The sequence below is a fragment of the Bufo gargarizans genome, chromosome 4 (assembly GCF_014858855.1).
Source record: "Bufo gargarizans isolate SCDJY-AF-19 chromosome 4, ASM1485885v1, whole genome shotgun sequence".
Classification (NCBI taxonomy): domain Eukaryota; kingdom Metazoa; phylum Chordata; class Amphibia; order Anura; family Bufonidae; genus Bufo; species Bufo gargarizans.
The window spans coordinates 461588401-461611142 of NC_058083.1; the positions used below are offsets into that span (position 1 = coordinate 461588401).

General features: G+C 39.8%; 1 protein-coding gene across 3 annotated transcripts in view; it reads left to right on the plus strand.

Moving 5' to 3' along the window:
• Window positions 1-22742, plus strand: part of PLCB4 (phospholipase C beta 4) — a 349218-nt gene that overhangs the window by 294797 nt on the left and 31679 nt on the right. For all 3 annotated transcript variants that reach the window (XM_044288724.1, XM_044288726.1, XM_044288725.1), the window contains 2 exons: window positions 3736-3851; window positions 15188-15263. In XM_044288724.1, coding sequence (XP_044144659.1) covers window positions 3736-3851; window positions 15188-15263 — 192 coding nt within the window. The remainder of the gene's footprint in view (window positions 1-3735; window positions 3852-15187; window positions 15264-22742) is intronic.

Here is a 22742-nt window from a genome sequence, read left to right on the forward strand (position 1 = left end):
ATAATCTATAAATGATTGATATGTGATAAATAGATGTAGTATAGCCATAATAGATATTTATAAAAACGGATCCGCCCAAAAAATGGATGACGTCTGTGTGCATTCCGTATTTTGCGGAACGGAACAGCTGGCCCCTAATAGAACAGTACTATCCTTGTCTGTAATGCGGACAATAATAGGACATGTTCTATTTTTTTTGAGGAACGGAAATACGGACATACGGAAACAGAATGCACATGGAGTAACTTCTGTTTTTTGTTTGTTTTTTGCTGACCCATTGAAGTGAATGGTTCCGCATACAGTCCGCAAAAAAAACAATGGAACGGACACAGAAAGAAAATACATTTGTGTGCATGAGGCCCTAGAAAGACTAGATAAATACATACATATTAGATAGAAAGACATCTACTTCATCAGATCAATAGGAGAAATGAGATGTACAGTAGGCTACAGACAAAAAATCTCCTCTTTAAAAGTAAATCTGCAAAATCTTGTAAAGAGAGACAGGAAGGATGTCCCAGACAGAGCATATCATGGAGTTAGGTGAGTTATTTGTTTCTGGACCTTACTTTCACAAATTTCTGCAGTTATAATAATGTTATTTTTAGGTCTGTTTCTAGATTTTAATACTTGACACAGTCAGGATCATTAGCATCTAAATACACTGTAGTGCACCTAAGACTACTTTCACACAAGCGTTTACATTTTCCGGTATTGAGTTCCGTCATAGGATCTCAATACCGGAGAAAAACGCTTCCGTTTTGTCCCCATTAATTGTCAATGGGGACAAAACGTAACTGAACAGAAAGGAATGCTCCAAAATGCATTCTGTTCCATTTGTTTGCATTCCCATACCAGAGAAGAAACCCCCGCAAACTGCGGTTTTCTTTCCTTCATGGGATGCAGAGCGAAAGGGATCTGGCATGACCCACAATGCAAGGCAATGGGGACAGATCCGTTTTCTCGGAAACAATAGAATACGGATCCGTTCCCCATTGACTTTCAGTGATGTTCATGACAGATCCGTCTTGGCTATCTTAAAGATAATACAACCGGATCCGTTTATAACGGATGCAGACGGTTGTATTATCAGTAACGGAAGCGTTTTTGCTGAGCCCTGTCGGATTCAGCAAAAATGCTACTGTGAAAGTAGCCTAAGGCTCCATTCAGACTTCCGTAGAATGTGTCCGCACCCGTTCCGCAATTATCCGGAACGGGTGCGGACCCATTCATTCTCTATGGGGCAGGAATGTATGCAGACAGCACAGTGTGCTGAACGAAAAACAAGAATGGCACCGGCAGCATCTCACATCATCCAAATTTTATTGCGACCTCAAGACAAATACAGCAACGTTTCGGCTGAAACTCAGCCTTTGTCAAGGCTTGACAAAGGCTGAGTTTCAGCCGAAACGTTGCTGTATTTATCTTGAGGTCGCAATAAAATTTGGATGATGCGAGATGCTGCCGGTGCCATTCTTGTTTTTCGTTCATCATATGGCCTGCTGGATCGTGGGTCAACGGTGAGGCTGTTGCATCGTATGTTTACATCGACCAAGGACCGTGTAGTGCTGCTTCTACCTATATTTCACAGCACACAGTGTGCTGTCCGCATCCGCATTTCCGGATCGTGGCCTCGAACTTCCGGTCTGCGGCTACGGAAAAAAATAGAACATGCCCTATTCTTGTCCGCAACAGCGGACAAGAATAGGCAGTTCTATAGGGGTGCCGACCGGTGCTATTGCGGATCCGCAAGACACTACGGACGTGCGAATAGACCCTAAGACATAGGAAACTAAAAACCAAGGGAATAGAAACATCGTTTAATCTTTCCCAATATTCTGACTACATCTCAAAGAATTCTTTAAAAGGGTTTTTCCAAGATTTATTTTACTGATGACCTGTCCTCTGGATAGCATACAAAATCCAGATTGACGGCAGCATATCCATACAAAAAAGCTTCTTAATTCACAGTGGGTCCATGAAAAGCTTGTGTACAAATGCACCAGTAAAAAAATGCAACGTTTCGGCTACATGGTAGCCTTTCTCAAGTATGTAGCCGAAACGTTGCATTTTTTACTGGTGCGTTTGTACACATGCTTTTCATGGACCCACTGTGAATTAAGAAGCTTTTTTGTATGGATATGCTGCCGTCAATCTGGATTTTGTATGCGCTTCTAATGACCGAATGGATCTGAGGTCAAGGACGAGCTGATGCATTCCTGAATACATCTTCAAGGTCATTGGTGCTGCTCTCAAACACAATTTTACTCTGTCCTCTGGATAGGTCATCAGTATCTCATCAGTGGGGGTCCGACACCCAGGACCCCGCCAATTAGCTGTTTTGAGAAGGCAGTGGCGCTCCTGTGAGCACTGCATTCATCTGTGTGCTCACCAAGCACAGTGCCAAAAATTGTATAGCGGCTGTGCTTGCTGTTGCACTCAGGCCCATTCACTTGAATGAGGCAGAGCTTCTCCTAGGCCACTGTATCCTCACTGGCCTAGGAAAAGCAGAGAGAAGGCCGCAGCGCTCACAGAGCACCAGTGCTTTCTCAAACTGCTGATCAAGTAGGGGTCCCAGGTGTCGGACCCCCACGATCAGATACTGATGACCTATCCAGATCAGTAATGGCTAACCTCTGGCACTCCAGCTGTGGTGAAACTACAACTCCCAGAATGCTCCATTAATGTCTATGGAGTTCTGAGAACAGCGAAGCAAGTGTGCATCTTGGGAGTTGTAGTTTTATCACAGCTGGAGTGCCGGAGGTTAGCCATCACAGGGATAGGGATAGATCATCAGTAAAAAAAAATCTCTGAAAACCCCTTTAGGTGTAGCCAGCACATCCATAGACTATATGGACATGTGGATAAATGTAAGCATACACCCATAGTATGCAGCCCCCCAGAACTGAACCCAGGGGCCAAACTGCAGCACCATGTAAATTCCATGCTGAACACCTGCAATGTCTATATTGCTACTGTAGTCCTTGAAGTAGAAATTAAATCAATAAGAAATATTCTACCGGTGGTTTTCTGCTACTGTATTTCTTTCCAAACATGGCACAATTGTTGGCCATTAGGAAATTGTAAAATTCTAAAAACACTTTCTCTTTTTGTCTCTTGGAATTTTTTTTAAATCTCAACATGCTTTGGGTCTGTCCTTTTTCAGGTGATTTTCCATAGAATAAAAAAAAAAACATGACTCCAAAATAACTATTGTACAAAACGCATTCCGTATTCACATGTCAGAAGATCAAATCGGTGAAGTCTATGAGGCCAGTCCACTGCCAATTTCCAGAACTGTAAACTGCATGGACTCCTTCGGCACAACTTGTGGGCTTTATACAGTACTGCAACAAACTCATTTTTTAAATGGGTGGTGTGTCTAGGATTTGTCAGAAGATTATTTTTGAATGGATTTCCCCTTTAAGAAGAAGAGAACAAGAATGGGTGTGAGCCTTATTTTGACATTTTTGATCAATTTGCTTATATTGTTGCAAGCCGCCTTCATTGTGGCAAGTATAATTTGACATTGCTTCATTATTTACCAATTATTCTCCAGAAATGGCTGATGTGTGTGGCTTTGATGACTTAACCTTGGTCATGATGGGATGTATCAGCACGGTCCATCTGGATTAGGTCGCAGCATACAAGTCAATACAGAATGTTTCAATGCATCAAGTGAACAGCCAAGTGTTTTGCTTAATTGTCTAATCAAATAAAGCTACTGTCTTCCAGGAGCAAAGTGCTGTGAGGAAGGTACACTGCACACAAGCTGACAAATTAGTGGCACAACTTGATAAGGAAAAGTTGTCTCTTGAGAAGAACTTAGAAAAAGCAATCAAGAAGAAAGGGTAAGACCAAAGATCAGCTTAAAACAGCCATCGCTGCAGAGCAAAATCAAGATAGATGCAGTATAAAGTATCTAAAAAAACTAAAGCTAAGTGTAGTAACATAAAAAAAAATATAATAATATATATTTTTAGTTTATTTAAGAAGGAGCTGTCACCTCTCCTGAAATGTCTAAGTAACTACTTTTATCTCCCATTTAATGCCATTTCTGAAGAATCTGTTCTTATGATATAACCTTTAATAACAATGATAAAACTAATTAAAGGAAAATAATTGTGTTACATGTAAGGTCTTGTTTATTGCACTAACTAGTCTATTGGGAAGGTGGGTGGAGAAGGAAAATATAGCTCTGCCCCTATACCAATGGGGTGGTTAGGCTATCAATACCCACTTAGTCAGTACCTTATCAAGCTAGCTGCTCTGCTGCTAATTGGGTCTCAGCTTTTGGCTAACCTCTGGCACTCCTGATACGTATTAAGTTGGAATAATGTTTTAATTTATTTTAACATTGTTAATAAAAGTTAAGTTTTACATAGATGCTTTTACAATAAATAACTATAACATATTATATATATATATATATATATATATATATATATTAGGGTGTTTCGTTTTTCCAATGATGTGATTTTCATGTGACTGCTTATGCACGGAGTCTCAGTGATGTAAAAGATATACATTTCAAGAAGATTGGATAATATTTAGGGGTAGCACACATTGATCACTTTTATTACTACTCACTCCTGTACCTAGGAGGTTGGCTAATTAGAATTGTAAAGTACGCATGCGCAGTACCTGCCGGTAAGCGTACGACGCAATGTTATGACGAAAGCACAATGATGAAGGCGGGTGATTGGGTTACCAGACTATCATACAAATGCATAGCAGCGATTGGCTGCAGGATATCTAACGACCCACCCAGAGTGGGTAAAGGCGTTCAGTTGAAAAGCATTCTTGTTGATAGTAGCGCCATTCCCCTGAAGAAGGCACATTTAGTGGTGAAACATGTTGGGGGAGCTTTAGTCTTAGATTTTAGATTAGGTGTACGTATGACCAAGTGTCACAGTGAGGAGTGACTGCAGACTCACCTGCGCCTCGACACTAAGTGGCGGAGAGTCGCGCTAAAGATACATAGATACACAGAGCAAATGATTTAAAGCGATCTGATAGGTGATCCCCTAGCATGCGATCCGTCTATCTAGGCGAACAAATGTTTGCCATCAATAGAAAATAAAAAGGAGGATGGACGCATGATAAGGAGGCGAGATATATGGGTGAAGTTTCCCTTTTTTCTCCCGCTTCATATTATTTCTAATAAATAAAATAAACGTTACGTTTTAAATTTGACCTGAAACGGGAGTTTATTAGTCTAGGAAACTAGGCTATTTGAACTATATTATATATTAGGGTGTTTCATTTTTCCAATTATGTGATTTTCATGTGACTTATGCACGGAGTCTCAGTGATGTAAAAGATATAAATTTCAAGAAGATTGGATAATATTTAGGGGTCGCACACATTGATCACTTTTATTACTACTCACTCCTGTACCTAGGAGGTTGGCTAAAAACAACTTCAGTTTCAGGATCCCAGGGGCTCTGCATCAAGCAAGGTGGATGGCAAAGGCAATATATGCACTTAAAATTGTCCTCTTCACTAAACAGTTGAATATTCCTCAACGAGAATTGAAAGGAATGAAGCGGGTTGCACATTTTGTCAGCCTCATATATGTTCGCTTTTTGCACAAGGCAATTGTAAGTTGATGGGCTCCAAAGAATGTTTTGCATATGCTACAGCTTCTGAGCACTTACCCAGATGCAGACGTCATAAAAGTGCTCTCACAGTCGCTAAGAGACACCTTTGGTATCTGTCAGAAACAAACGTAGGATTGGCTTTTTTGGACGAACAAATTACTCAGGCTGTTAAGGAAAATATGACTAAAATGTTTAAAGCCAAACCTGCAAAGAAAAATAAAATGAAACTATTAGAGGGTAAAAACCTAGTTTTTGAAGGAAAAGACCTGAGCTATTTCGTTACTAATAAAACAAAAACGTTCTTTGAATTGTTTGGGATCCACGACGTGACAGAAGAAGCCATGTGAACGCTCTTAAGGTGGTCAATGATACCGCTAAAAGAGGAATTGGTCAGATAAAAAACGAATCGGTAGGGACGAACAATAAAAACAATTCTTGTTGAGGGTAGTCGAGCATCACTGAAAAGTCGTCACCAAGCTAACAAAAGAAGGGATTGCATCGTTCAAAGTTGATTACTATAACACATGTTTTGCCTATCATACTACCTATTAATCTTAGTGTCTAGTTTTAATATTATTTTAGGTTTGTGATTTCTAGTTTTCACAATAAAAGTAATTAACATTTAAAAATCGTATTTTTTTTAAGTGTGCAACCTCTAAATATTATCTAACCTCATATATATCTTTTACATCACTGAGACTAGGGGCGTAAGCAAAGTCTGCAAAAATTTTCCATTTTATTTTTTTCCATTGCAAAATGAAACACACTAATATATACAGACGTGGACAAAATTGTTGGTACCCTTTGGTCAATGAAAGAAAAAGTCACAATGGTCACAGAAATAACTTTAATCTGACAAAAGTAATAATAAATTAAAATTCTATAAATGTTAACCAATGAAAGTCAGACATTGTTTTTCAACCATGCTTCAACAGAATTATGTAAAAAAATAAACTCATGAAACAGGCATGGACAAAAATGATGGTACCCCTAACTTAATATTTTGTTGCGCAACCTTTTGAGGCAATCACTGCAATCAAACGCTTCCTGTAACTGTCAATGAGACATCTGCACCTCTCAGCAGGTATTTTGGCCCACTCCTCATGAGCAAACTGCTCCAGTTGTGTCCGGTTTGAAGGGTGCCTTTTCCAGACTGCATGTTTCAGCTCCTTCCAAAGATGCTCAATAGGATTGAGGTCAGGGCTCATAGAAGGCCACTTTAGAATAGTCCAATTTTTTCCTCTTAGCCATTCTTGGGTGTTTTTAGCGGTGTGTTTTGGGTCATTGTCCTGTTGCAAGACCCATGACCTGCGACTAAGACCAAGCTTTCTGACACTGGCTAGTACATTTCTCTCTAGAATTCCTTGATAGTCTTGAGATTTCATTGTACCCTGCACAGATTCAAGACACCCTGTGCCAGACGCAGCAAAGCAGCCCCAGAACATAACAGAGCCTCCTCCATGTTTCACAGTAGGGACAGTGTTCTTTTCTTGATATGCTTCATTTTTTCGTCTGTGAACATACAGCTGATGTGCCTTGGCAAAAACTTCGATTTTTGTCTCATCTGTCCACAGGACATTCTCCCAGAAGCTTTGTGGCTTGTCAACATGTAGTTTGGCATATTCCAGTCTTGCTTTTTTATGATTCGTTTTCAACAATGGTGTCCTCCTTGGTCGTCTCCCATGTAGTCCACTTTGGCTCAAACAACGACGGATGGTGCGATCTGACACTGATGTTCCTTGAGCATGAAGTTCACCTTGAATCTCTTTAGAAGTCTTTCTAGGCTCTTTTGTTACCATTCGGATTATCCGTCTCTTAGATTTGTCATCAATTTTCCTCCTGCGGCCACGTCCAGGGAGGTTGGCTACAGTCCCATGGATCTTAAACTTATGAATAATATGTGCAACTGTACTCACAGGAACATCTAGTTGCTTGGAGATGGTCTTATAGCCTTTACCTTTAACATGCTTGTCTATAATTTTCTTTCTGATCTCTTGAGACAGCTCTTTCCTTTGCTTCCTCTGGTCCATGTCGAGTGTGGTACACACCATATCACCAAACAACACAGTGATTACCTGGAGCCATATATATAGGCCCAATGGCTGATTACAAGGTTGTAGACACCTGTGATGCTAATTAGTGGACACACCTTGAATTAACATGTCCCTTTGGTCACATTATGTTCTGTGTTTTCTAGGGGTACCATCATTTTTGTCCATGCCTGTTTCATGAGTTTATTTTTTTACATAATTCTGTTGAAGCATGGTTGAAAAACAATGTCTGACTTTCATTGGTTAACATTTATAGAATTTTAATTTATTATTACTTTTGTCAGATTAAAGTTATTTCTGTGACCATTGTGACTTTTTCTTTCATTGACCAAAGGGTACCAACAATTTTGTCCACGTCTGTATATACTGTATGTGTGTATATATATATATATATATATATATATAATCTTAAGTTATCTTTGTCCATTTAAAGGCTATGGACACCTTTGTGGTCAATTTTTAATTTATTATTTCATTGTACTTATTTTGAGCTAAAAATATTTTTTTACGGTTGGTCTTTATTAACCTTATGGAAATCTTTTTTTTGTGTACAGAGCTGACATGCTCTACAATTTTTTGTAATTTCCGTCATCTGAGGAGCAGGACATTATAAACACTTATTATAACTCAGTTCTTATCTTACTGATAACAATGTGGCTTGAATAAGTGTTTATGACCTCTTAGTAGTTTGGAGAAGAAGAAGGTTGATGACCGACACAAAGTGAAAGTACCAGTCACATAGTTAGAAAAACAGTTAACCCTTTGTGACAGAATGGCTCAATATTTTTTATAAAGGCCAATTGAAAATATGATTTTTAGCCAAAAATTTGTAAAATGCAATCATAAACAAAAATTGCCTCCGAAGGTATACATAGCCTTTAAAGAGAACCATTTACCACTCCTGACATGCCTGTTTTAATAGCTTCATGCATTCCCCACGTACTAACAACTCTGGAACATCTATTATTTTGACTGTATGTTGTCCCATTTCTCTATTATTTCTACTAGAAGTTATTAATGAATTGCTATTAGCCTTCAGTAAGTGTACAGAGGGGTGGTAACAAGTTGGGAAGGGGTGTCCCTGCACAGACTCACTCTATCCAATCAGTGCTGCCATTTTCAGACTGTGCAGGGACACCCCCCAACTTGTTATCATCCCTCTGTACCCTTACTACAGACTGCTAGCAATTCATTCATAACTTCTGATACAAATAATAAAGGAATGACACAACATAGAGGCATAAGAATAGATGCTCCGGAATTGTTATTACATGGGAAATGCATAAAGCTATTAAAACAGGCATGTCTGGAGTGATGAAAGGTCCTCTTTAAGACTCATTCTTTGTTGTGCTTTTCCTCTTTTTCTTTATTTTTCATTCTAGAAGTTACGAATGATTTGCTTGAAGTCTGCAATGAATGTCCTGATGGCTGTTACCAGTTGGAAACGAGTGTCCCCGCACAGTCTAAGGGAGCATTCACATGACCATGTTGGTTTTGCGATCCGCAAATCATGGATCCGTGTGTTCTGTATGTCTTCAGGTATCTTTACGTTTCCGTTCCGTAAGTCTGTATAATACGGATGTGGTGCTTCCGTGTGTCATTCGTTTTTCACGGTCCGCAAAAAACTGAAATGGGGTTTCCTAGAATGTTTTCAGTCCAGGGGTCCGCAAAAAAAACGGATGACATACAGATGCATTTCCGTGTGCTATCCGTTTTTTACGGACCCATTGACTTTCTATGGGGCCACGGACCTCAATTTGCGGCCAAGTATAGGACATGTTCTCAAATAAAAGGAACGGAAACACGGAACGGACAGCACACGGATGATAATGAAAGGCATTCCGCAATTTTTACGGACCCATAGAAATAAATGGGTCCATGCATTGTCCGCAAAAATTGCGGAACGGACACGGAAGAAAAACACGGTCGGGTGAATGCTCCCTTACTCTATCCAATCAATGCTACCAATGTCATACTGAACATTGACACCCCCCAACTGGTAACACCCAGCTGGACCTTCATTGCAAACTTCTGACAATTCATTCATCTTCTTTCAGGAATAATAAAGGAATGACACAGCACATGGTCATAAGAATAGATGCTCCAGAGTTGTTTTTAATGAGGAATGCAAGTAATTACTATAATAGACATGTCGAAAGAGGTTATAGGTCCTCTTTAAATATATTTGATCAATACATAAACTAACAAGAAAAAAATTGGATAATTTAATGAAAAATATAAATAAGTTTTAACATTTTTTGAACCTTAATTTCACTAACTATGAATAAAATACAAGAATAAAGCTGCGAGTTGGTAGAAACCGAGGTTCATTAACATATATTGTACAATAGTTACTGGCATAATTATAGTCATACACGGTGAAGAAAGTAAATATTTAGACAGGTTGCTCTTACAGATATGAAACTATGAAAAATTACCGAGCCGTTAATAGCGATTGACAATAAAAGTATGTAACAGATAATGTGGATGCAGTACTTTAAAAATGTAATATTAATTGAGTTATTTCATCATGTAATACATATCATAACCCTGGTGACAATAATGGATGTTGTAGTCCCTTTGGGTCATCTTACGTCCCAGTTGTTCCCTAATTGCCTATAATGTAGATATAGCAAGCAGCTGATTGCCGCTTGCACCGCCTATTGAAAGACATCCCCTCTACCACAATACATCTGTTTCCTTTCCGATGTCCCAGAAAGATGTGTATAGACTCTTGTAGACTAGTTTCACACTAAAGCGGACATCTTCCTGCAGGCTATGCCGACAATGGGGCCTAGCGATGCTTCCTGGACCAGAGTACCGCTAGGCCCCATTGATTATGATGGGACCCGGCGGGGATTCAGCCTGTTTCTGGCATCACTGGCAGAATTCAGAGATTCAGGGGAACAATTACCTCTTGTCCGGCCGAATCCTAGCACTAATGCCAGAAACAGGCCAGATTCCCGCCGGGTCCCATTATAGTCAGTGGGTCGCAGCAGGCAAAGGTAGTATCCGGCTATGCCGGACAGGTTGAACTCCAGCAGGCTGTTCCTCTACTGGACCAGTCTGCCGGAAGATTTTAGTGCTAGTATGAAACTAGCCTTAGCATGCAGTGCAGGTGGGCACCCAGCAACCCAGCACCTTATTACACATGCACATACAGGGGGTCATTAATTATACTGAAATACACCTATATTAGTAGTTCAGGCGCAGATGGCGGTGCAATAATCAGTTGCACAGCTACAGTATTTGCGACTTTGCCTTACTCCTGTTAGGTCTAAAATTGCAGGCATGGTGTGGACGGGGAAGGGGACAGGTGTCAGGCGTAGAAAATGGTCTAAATGTAAGATAGCTAGGAAGCTGTCTTACATTTAGAACTTGCGCTGGATGCGCGGAAGTTATGGAGAGGTCGGCGCCTCTTCATAACTTCGGCAGATCCTCCACCCGGTATGGGGCTTTTTTAAGACCAACATCTAAAACCCCGGTCTTAATAAATGTGCCTCACAGTTCCGGTAGTTGGTTGTAAGTGTTAGTAAATCTAATGCATGACCTATTCGGCATGCTGCTTCCATATGGTAGGTGTCTTCTTTGGAACCTCACTTTATATAGTAATCTCTTTACGGCTTGGTTGATCACCTCATTGGCCTCACTACTCTCTACTGTCTATGTGATGTAAAGGTAATAGCAGCAGCTCATGTCAAAATTGCATATCGTTTCGAGTCACCATAGTTACTGCCTCTTCAATACCGACTATTTCAGTTTGCTTTGATATTTACAACCAAACATGCAGCGTGGAGAATAAACAATGCAAGCACTCTATTCTTCACCTACTTAACTCTTGGATGGAAAGATCTTAGGCTAGATTACATCCATAAAGGGTATATACTGTACAATATAGTGCAGACATTTTAAATCAATCAAAAGGATAGTCATACATTATACAGCCAATAGATGTTGAATGTTACAGTGTCTATATGGTCAATACAAAGCATGCAGAAATAATAGAGATAACACCAAATGAACACATTGCCATGTATGTGAACTGCTTGGATTCAGGGTCAATACTCACTGAGGGTCCAACCTCAACGACCCCCCCACTGATCTTGAGAATGAAGCCCTGGCTGGCCTGAATGCGGCTGGTTTCAGTCCCCTGCACAATGGCAGCTCCAAATCAGAGCTTAAAACTACTCTACTCTCAGGATTGGTGTGGATCCCAGAGGTCGGACCCCCCCCCCCCCCCCCCATCATGAATCCTAGTGGTATGTCAATACTTAATAAAATGGGAAAACCCCTTTTAGTTGGTTTACACACATCAATAATCAGAACATAGGCATGTTAGGCCTGTGTGTTTGGCCACATTTTAGCAATGGGATCACCTGAACCCCACACAGTTCTACCTAAGTTCACTTCTAAGATTGGCTTATTAGAATCATAGGGACAGAATGGTTAAGGATGTGGCAGTATGAACACCAATTCTACCATATTACAGGCACTACAAGTATTAAATTTGGAATACAGCTGTCAAAAAAAAAGTCTATGGCAGCCGAAAATAATGAACTCATTCAACGCAGCAGTGAGAAATCTTTGTTTAAAGGGGTTGTCCAGGATTTTAGAAGTGATGGAACATCCAGGTGTTCGGTGGTTGCTCCAGCACGACGGTCATAGCCGGAACTACACAGCTTCCATCACTGAGTAGTGGACGGAGCTGGCTAATGCAGAGCTGCTCCACTTAACTTTAGCCCATCAACAGTCACATCAAAAGTAGAAACAACTTCCCGAAAATGTCAATTTTTTTTTCTACATTTTAAATTTGTGTCTGAAGTAAATCTAGTTGTCCCTCAACTCAAGTGCATTTTTTAACCCCTTAGTAACATACCTTAACTAATTTTTAACCTTAAGGACCAGTAGCATTTCCCCCAAAAGTGTTCCAGCAGTCTAAATGTAAATTTTTTTAGCTTTCTCGGATTAGTTTTTTTAAGAAAAATTTTGGGTTTCATATATTGTATTAAATAACTAGTATTATTTTATTTTTAGTGGAAAGAAATAATTAAATGTTACCATTATTTTGAGGGATTTATTTTTACAACGGTCATTCTGGGGTATAAATAACATGATAACTGTATTCTGTGGGTCACCACAATTATGATGTTGCCAAATATATATATATATATATACAGTACAGACCAAAAGTTTGGACACACCTTCTCATTCAAAGAGTTTTCTTTATTTTCATGACTATGAAAATTGTAGATTCACACTGAAGGCATCAAAACTATGAATTAACACATGAGAAATTATATACATAACAAAAAAGTGTGAAACAACTGAAAATATGTCATATTCTAGGTTCTTCAAAGTAGCCACCTTTTGCTTTGATTACTGCTTTGCACACTCTTGGCATTCTCTTGATGAGCTTCAAGAGGTAGTCACCTGAAATGGTTTTCACTTCACAGGTGTGCCCTGTCAGGTTTAATAAGTGGGATTTCTTGCCTTATAAATGGGGTTGGGGCCATCAGTTGAGTTGTGGAGAAGTCAGGTGGATACACAGCTGATAGTCCTACTGAATAGACTGTTAGAATTTGTATTATGGCAAGAAAAAAGCAGCTAAGTAAAGAAAAACGAGTGGCCATCATTACTTTAAGAAATGAAGGTCAGTCAGTCCGAAAAATTGGGAAAACTTTGAAAGTGTCCCCAAGTGCAGTCACAAAAACCATCAAGCGCTACAAAGAAACTGGCTCACATGCGGACCGCCCCAGGAAAGGAAGACCAAGAGTCACCTCTGCTGCGGAGGATAAGTTCATCCGAGTCACCAGCCTCAGAAATCGCAGGTTAACAGCAGCTCAGATTAGAGACCAGGTCAATGCCACACAGAGTTCTAGCAGCAGACACATCTCTAGAACAACTGTTAAGAGGAGACTGTGTGAATCAGGCCTTCATGGTAGAATATCTGCTAGGAAACCACTGCTAAGGACAGGCAACAAGCAGAAGAGACTTGTTTGGGCTAAAGAACACAAGGAATGGACATTAGACCAGTGGAAATCTGTGCTTTGGTCTGATGAGTCCAAATTTGAGATCTTTGGTTCCAACCACCGTGTCTTTGTGCGATGCAGAAAAGGTGAACGGATGGACTCTACATGCCTGGTTCCCACCGTGAAGCATGGAGGAGGAGGAGGTGTGATGGTGTGGGGGTGCTTTGCTGGTTAAACTGTGTGCAAAGCAGTAATCAAAGCAAAAGGTGGCTACTTTGAAGAACCTAGAATATGACATATTTTCAGTTGTTTCACACTTTTTTGTTATGTATATAATTCCACATGTGTTAATTCAGAGTTTTGATGCCTTCAGTGTGAATCTACAATTTTCATAGTCATGAAAATAAAGAAAACTCTTTGAATGAGAAGGTGTGTCCAAACTTTTGGTCTGTACTGTATATATATATATATGTGTATATATATATATATATATATATATATATTTTATTTTTTTTATTTTTTTTCCTATATTGCAGGCTGTCAGCTTCCCCACTGCCACACCCTCTCCTTCTCTAGGCTGATGGGATCACAAGCAGCTGAAGGAAGGAGAGCTGCTTTAGGCTACTTTCACACTAGCATCAGCCTTCTCCGGCAGCCTGCCGGATCCGTGCTACCGCTAGTGCACCATGCCGCCGGAAATCCGCTCCGGCCCCATAGATTATAATGGGGGCGGGCTGGAGGTCCGGCCGCAGCACAGCAAACATGCCAAGAGGCGGCCGGAATAAAACTACGACGTGCTGCAGCAACCAGCTCTGTGCACTTCATAGTGGACAGGGTTGTGTAGTTCGGACACAGACTTTCTGTGCCACAGCTACTGCAGAACAGCTGGATAAGGGTTATTGTGGAACCGATGATCGGTGGGGGTGCCAGGTTTTGGACTCACACCACTCACATAGTAATGTCCTATACTGAGGCCATCACGTGTATTATCCTGCACAATCCCTTTGAAGAAACCTGCTGCCATGTTGCCCGCTATATAATAACCTTTATGATGTTTATCTTCATCCAGCCATTGAAAGAATCTCATACTCTGAGTAAATAAAAATAGCCTTTATTGTGCTGCAGTTGCCCACTACTAGGCACATACATTGAGTGAGATTTTTCAATACAGGGGCAAAGCAGGGGAGCGATCAGGAAAGTACAGAAAAGGGCTACAGACCAAGCCATCCGAGAAACTCTCTGATGAACCAACTGAAAAACTAATTTCTAGCCCGATATTATTAAGAAGACAAAAACGTGCCCCAAATGTGTCCATAGTCTTTGATGAATGTAATAAAATGTTATTTTTGAGATATTAATATATAACCAAACAAAATATGTTAATTAGATATATAAAACCAAATAAAAGTATGTAAAACCCCAAAAAAAGTATAATTAGAAATACATAAAACCAGACAAAAGATGTGTAAGTAGATATATGTGATATAAGAAGGTCTAAAGAAAACATTTTCAACTGGCTTTTTGAGATAAATTATCTAACTATGGAAACTATTTTACTGTTTAGAGGAAATAACTGTGTTGAAATGAAGAAAGAAACAGAAAATAAAATTCAGGTTATAACTTCAGATCATAAATCCAAGGTAAGAAAATGTCAACCATCATTCACGTAGCTTCTCATTCGGACTCTTCGCACGCTGATCACTCGTTATTAACATAAACTGACCACAACTAACTGCACTTCTTGCACTAAAGTTCTCTTCAGAATCAAACTCCATCATTTAACAAGGTGAAAAGGTTTTTCCTAATTATGCATCCATAGCTGTATTCAAGAAGATTGTTTTTCTGTTTCTTTTTTTTTATCCACTGTTATCACTGTAAAACCGAGCCACAAAGCAGTTTTCAATGTATAAAAAAAATTATTATTGGGAAAAATTGGGAATTTTATAAAATAATTTGATAAAATTCTGTAAAAGGAACAAGAAAAGCATACTAAAACAGTAAAAAAAAAAAAAACATACACATAAATAAAAACTTTTGTATTGAAAACTGCAATGTCTGGCTTTCTGTCATCAATTTCTAGTGCTTGATATGGCATTCATTAAAAGCTTTAAAAAATTTGGTGGTTGTTCTGTTCTTCTCTGTGTGCTGGTGACGGTTTCTCTCCGTTTCGCTGTATGACCATTGATTCAACTTGTGGTCTGTTTGTTTTTGCACGTATAATTAGGTAAAAAATGTTTTGTTTCATCTTGAATAATCTTGATTTGGAGTGAGGTGTAAAGTTTTTTTTTTGCCTTCTTTAACTTATTCTGTCATCACTTCCATTTTAGCAGTGTTTTTTTAACTGATGCAAGGTATGACGTTTTCATCCTTTGCAGGAGATGGTTAATGTATGGAGAAAGTTCCTCCGTATGATAAGACCAAATGGCACGAAAACACCTGAGATACCTGTCGACAAAGCATACATATGTTATGAATGCGGAGAGGGGGGGATGGCCGCTGCCAAGCTCCTCTGGCAGCAGCTCATTTCCTGAAAACAAAAGGACTGCGCAGTTGAAATCCAACATCCACAATTTTTATTTCTCGAACATCAGCAGTTGGGGGAGAGTTGGGAGACCCCAATCACATTAGATGGCCGGCCGACCACTGAAATCGCCAAGTTTGGCCAACATAGATCTAATGTGTAGGGCCAGCTTTAGAGTACACTATGGGGCACATTTAGTAAGACAGTTAAACAACGGTCTTAATAAAGCCCTAAACTGGCGGGTGGTTTTGCTAAAGTTATGAAGAGGTGCAGGCCTCTTCATAACTTTGGTGGATTCGCCACCAGTTCTAAATGTAAGACAGCTTCCTAGCTGTCCCCTTTTCTGCCCACGCCACCCCAACAATTTTAGACCCAGTGTGAGCGTGGAGAACTCACGGATTGCGGCACCAACTAACTGCAGTGTCACAATCTGCGCTTGAAATAAGCCTAATTCACGTGTATTTCAGATACATAAATGAACCTATATTTTTGTTAGGAGTGACTGATGGATATGTACAGTATGCAGCAATCAATCACTGTTGATAGGGGAAGGCAGGGGTGGACTGGGAACATAGTGACCCTGGGGAAACTAAAAGTGCCCCTAAGTTTAAGGTGGGTCCAATTTGACAGAATGGGCAGCACAAGTATACGTGGCCAACACAAGCAACAAGTAGACAGGGAGAACAGAAGTAGGCAGGGAAAACAATACCACAGTGCAGCACAAAATACTGCTCCAGCAAATCCAAATTCCACAGTGCAGCATAAAATACTACCTTATCACCATATTGAATGTATCGATACAGTTGAATTCAAGTACCTGATGCTCCTACTGTAGCATTAATTAATGCCGTGAGCTCCAGATCATTATGTACCTGCCAGTGGCAGTGAGGAGGGCCCGCTGAGAAGTTTCCTTGTAGGGTCTATTGCCAACTCGTAGCTGGAGTCCACTGTATTCTTTGTTAGGCTGTATTAGTCAATTTTGTGCTCTTTTGTCTAATAGGGCACAGGGCCAGTACATATCTACTTCCATCTGTACTTTTTATATTTTAATAAGAGAACAATTCAAAGAATTGGTGTCAGTTTTGTCATAAATTGCATCATGATCTAGTTACCCCCTGTACCAAACTAATCACATTCTCCTCCAAGCCATAAGAGAGGTACATAAAGTGGTTGTATACATTAAATCAAGCTAAATGCCAAGTAGTCACTATTAATATTCCTCATTGCTTGAAAATCACAAAACCAAGCTAATTCATCATTTCAGTGGGTCCAGGATAATATGTCAAGTCTTGGTATATTAATGTCTGATAAACCCAATGAGGTTTTGTGAAAGCAGCTAAAACAATCTGGGCAGATTTTTTAGATTAAACACAAGGGATTTACACGGATTAAGGGTACATGCACACAATTTGTCCCCATGGATTTTTCGGAGGCATTTTACAGTAGTAGGAAAAGGAATGAAATCTCATCCATTTGCTGTGAAAAAATGGGGTTGTCAAACTTTTTTCTTTTAATTTGCACCCCAGCCAGCTGTATCTGTGGAAAAATCCATACTTACTTTTTCCCTGCCTTTTTATTCTGGCTCTCTTCACTGTTCTAGCGGTCCGTCTGTCAATTTCTGCAGTGGACAGGGTCACATGCACCGCTGCAGCCAATGGTGTTTCCCCAAACGGTGCGTCACTGCTACTTTTTCTAGCTAACACAAACAGCATAGATTTATATAGTAACAACTATACAAAAAACGATGTATTCAGCACTGTGTTGGCGTTCTCAGTGCAGAGTATAGTTGTCATTGGCTGTTGCAGATGCCATCTTCACTTCTTCCCAAAATGTACTGGTTATTGTTGTAGATGTCCGGCACTAGAGCATTTTTATGTAACCACTCCAAAAAACTGTGCTGGCTACAGATGGCTTGGTTTGGTTGATAAGGTTTCAACAGTCTCTAAAGGGAATCTGTCAGCAGTTTAGTGGTCTCTTGGCTGGATGCTATAGTTGTGATTTAGAGGGGAGGGGCTGTAGTGAAACCCCAACTTGAGAACTTGCAGAAGCAGAATGTGACAGAATAAAACTTAATATTCACAATACTCAGCTTGTATGTTTGTACTGCAGTCTCCAGCTCCTGTCAGCAAAAGGAGGCACTAGAGAAATCTTTATTCTGGAGAAAAGCCATAGCTATTTTATATATTGTATATTAACTGCAAGAATACAAAATCGTTTTTGTGCAAAGTCATTTACAAAATGAACCACTTCCAACCTGCAAACCGGCCAACACGCTTACCACAAAAACGGAGACTGGAAGGAAATAAGAGGAGGAGGAGGGAAATTTTGCACAAAATTATTTCATACACAATTACAGACCTTTCCTTATAATTTTCCAAAATTTTTGTCATCCCAGATTGACGATTTCCCTTTGCATGCGGTATATATATTTTTATTTTTAGAGGGCTAAATTTTCATATAAAATGTTCCCAAGTGTTCAGTGAAGAAGCTCCTTTAGATAACCACAAATGCTGTAGCCAGGGACACACTTTACCACCACCAAAACCAAGCAATTGCTTGGGGCCCCAGTGGTTAGGGGATCCCTTCCTAATCACGAGCTGTTGGCTTAAAGAATGGATGGACATACCACTTGTACAGTCGGTTCAGTGGCAGGGGGGGCCTAGGGATGAAGTAATAGCAGTAGAACAATAGCTGAAGTGCCCAGGCTGCATTGTCTAGCTAAATGTGGGGATTAGGAGGGCAGTGGAGGCGGAATTTAGCATTTTAAAGGGTAAGAACTTAGCGGTGCGATAGGGCAGAGCTTGGCAATGTGACAAGAGCCCCTCAGCCATAACTTTGCTTGCCCACAATTGCCAAATCTTGCCCTGGCTGTAGCCAGTTTTGTAATGTGTATAATCTAATTATTTAACATCTAGATGTTTTTTTCTCAAAAGAGCAGAATTTCCTATTTAGTTTGCAGTTTAGTTGATACAAATTTTGCAGTTTACCATTGTGATAAAACCCTTGGCTGCCAATTGTAACAAAACCATGACAAAGCATTTTTTTTGTGCTGCAGCTCTTAAAAGACAAGTCCAACATATTTTAACTTACGGTAGCTTACTCATTAGAATCAGTAATTTATATTACAGACAAATCTAAATTAATGCATCCGTGGATGTAGACGAAACTGCTAACCTTTTTAATATTACCAGCTGCCTGATCAATCATGATTGAAAGACATATGGTAAAAGACCAAGCCATGGTCTTATTTGTTGCGTGGATACTGTGTCTACCGTCATGGAGATAAAGCCAGTATTAGGCCAGACATATACAGTCTTTCAGCTGTTTTCCTGACCCTCCATAAAATGTTGACTTCTTTCCCTGACATCTGCCATTAGGTCAAAGTCAAGATACCCCCATATACATTATATGGTTGACCGATCCTGGGTTAAGCAGACGTCATTCTGATGTGCATGGGCACTTTATACTCAGAAAAGTCTAGATGCAAACATTTATAATCAGACAAATATTATTTGTATTATAATCTAGTGTATGGCAGGGGCGTAGCTACAGGGGAAGCAGCTGCTTTGAGGCCCAAACACAGAAGAGGCCCACCTAGGAGGAGGACTAAAAGATTTTGTTGTCAGGGCCTCTTCAACAGTATTATAAAATGACTTTACATACAGAGACACTGTAGGAAGCGGACAGAGTGTCTACCGGGCCTCGTCTGAGAGAGTGTTCTTGACAAGCCAAAGGAGTGAGGTTTGCGGGGATGAGGGGGTTGCTCGGAAGTCAGGGGCGGGGGTCAGCGTTCAATAATTTGCTGTGGGGCCCAGTCAGTTCTAGCTACGCTACACGCTACTGGTGTATGGCAAAATGTTACTCTAATTAAATAATGACTTGGTTACACTTTGATTTATACACGGATACAGGAGAAACAAGGTGCCAAAAGCTCTGTGCTCTGTAGTATGTATTTTGGATTATATGTCTTGCAAATGAGGGAGCAAAATTTGTTTCCTTATGTTCACAAGGATCTACGATCAGTAGACCTGAAGACTATGCTCTACTCAATTCATCGTCTTCATATTTATCACCTAAAAATGTAGTTAACTTTGACTCGTTAGTTTGTCCTTAACACCAGTGATTTCCTAATAGAATATTTTCTCAGTCCATTTCGATCTTTAGCCTCTAACCCTGCTTCCAAACGAATCTATTAACTATTGGCATTTTTAGTGCAATATGAAATGTTATGAGGCTTTAATATGGACAAATACATTTTATGGTAGTTATAATAAATAGAAAAAAAGTACATGAAAATCAAAGCTAAAAGTCAGTCCTTATTATAAAGGAGGTATTTACCCCTAAACTTAAATCAATTATTTGTCAAAAATCTGTTTATCTGTTTCTTCTGCCTCTTGGTGAGTTAGGCAACAAACACCTTTATTCCACGGTAATCGGTTCTCAAATTCATAAATTCAACTCATTCATTTTTCAAAAAGTTCTGATTCTACCAAATACAAATTACATGTGATTTAATTTGGAGAAATCAAGGTGAGGGATGCAGGGGTGAGAGCGAGAGAGCAAGAGCAAGAAACTTTTCCATGCAATCACAGTGCTTTCTTTCGGGTCAAATTTATTTGGACCCAGATTGAATAGAATGGTTGATTTGGCAGAAGCAGACCCAAATCTAATTTTTAGAAATTTGGTCATCTCTAGTTGTCATCCATCTTTCTAATGGGTTTAAAGGAACATTTACCATTCAGTGCTGGTTGAAATTCCCAGTGGCAGGTGCAATGGTGGCTTTTTTTTCCATCACTTGGTGCCATGCGTAAACACCAGTATATGGGTGCCCATAAATGGGGCGCACATGTAATAATGATTGGTGTATTTTATGACTCCTGTTAGCCACATTCCTTTAGTGATTTGCCAGCGAGGACTCAAATTCTAATACATTGTAGTGACAAGTATTAGTTTTGTTCTTTCCACTACAACAGTAGCATACAGGACAGTTCCATTGCGCAGATGTAAATGTTCACTTTTTGTAGATATCGGGGTTTCATAATAGGTCATCTTTAGATCTATTAATAAAGAATCAATTTCATTACAGCACTTTTCCTTTGTCTCATTTGTGGTCCAGTATTTACAGTAGTTTGGTTCATACGGGCATTAGGTTCTGTCTAAATATCAGTCTGAGAGCTTCTTCTAGCCGGGCTCAGGAGACAGTAGGGCAGTAAAATAGCCAGGAGGGTAAGTGTACTGGTGCAGCGTTTCTGCCTCTTTGAGTTTTGCTGTCACTGCTTTCCAGCTTCCCACCCGCTCATAGACAAACAGCTGAACAGCAGTGATGAGGCGAGTTACTTTGGGAATGGTGACCTTGCCCAGCTGCCCAGTGTTTCCCTTCCCTCCTGTTGTCGGACTTGGACACAGACACTCAATTTTTTGTTATATCTGCAATCCTAGAGGTCATTTAATCGTTTGATGACATCATAAAAGTTGGGTTGAATGACTGACATGCTATATATTTATGCCACAACTATCACACCACCGCAGTAAAAGTCACGATGCTCAGTAATGAGCAGACAATTAGCAATTAAATCAAGTTTTTGTTGTGATAAAATCCTAGTTTTTTCTTTTTTAGAATAGTTGGTGTGCGGTTGTACAGTTATTGGCTGAACACTCCCTACTGTACCCCAGTTTGTTCCCATGAAACATACAGCAGACAGAGTGTAGGAGTCATGAGTGGGACTGAGCTGGCGTACTAATTAAATGAGATTTTAGATGTGTCAATAATGGAAAGTGTTGTACTTTTTTGGTTTCTTATGGATGAAATTATACATCTGTATCTTCTAGATGCTACTATTAACATTTAGCCTTTTGCTGAAAAAGAACTGTAATTAGGCCCAATTGTACAATATCTGCAGGACAACAGGGATTAAAACCTATACCTGCAAGATTACCCAGTATATAGCAGGGCCATGAATAACTTCGATGACATGAAGCATTGTAGGTTAGATTAATAGAATATGTCTTACAAGATGCCAGCACTTATCCCTGAAGACATTCAATGATGCATGCAAGTCCATATTTCCCATGAATGCCACCATTAGGAGGTAGATATTGTTTAAGGTATCTAGTATCATGTATGTTGTTAGGGCGGGAAGTTTCAATTTCTTGCAGCCCCAGAGGAGCATTTCAGGTTATAACATAATATTGAGTAACTGTTACTTTTGCATTAACGTGACATCAAACTTGGGCCTCACTTTATAATTTCCTTGCATGCCTTTTCATCAGTTATTATGAGCTATGATTCCCTGTTATGAGCTTTTGTGCATCAGAATGATATGTATGATATGTTATAGCCACTGTCAGCTTTAGACTGACGTTCCTTGAGCCCACCATCTGCGTATACAGGACATATGTACGATAGCTTTTAAGTCAGTATTGTATTGTATTCATGTATAAGGTTTTATCTGGTGTGTATTTGCTCAAAGTTCAGTTCCAAATTATCTACTGCTAGACCTTAGGGACCCTAAATTATAAGGGACACCTTATTGTGTCCAAACCTGGGCCCACCAGAGGATCCTTTGGGCACTGTTCTGTTTTCCTTCACCCATATCTC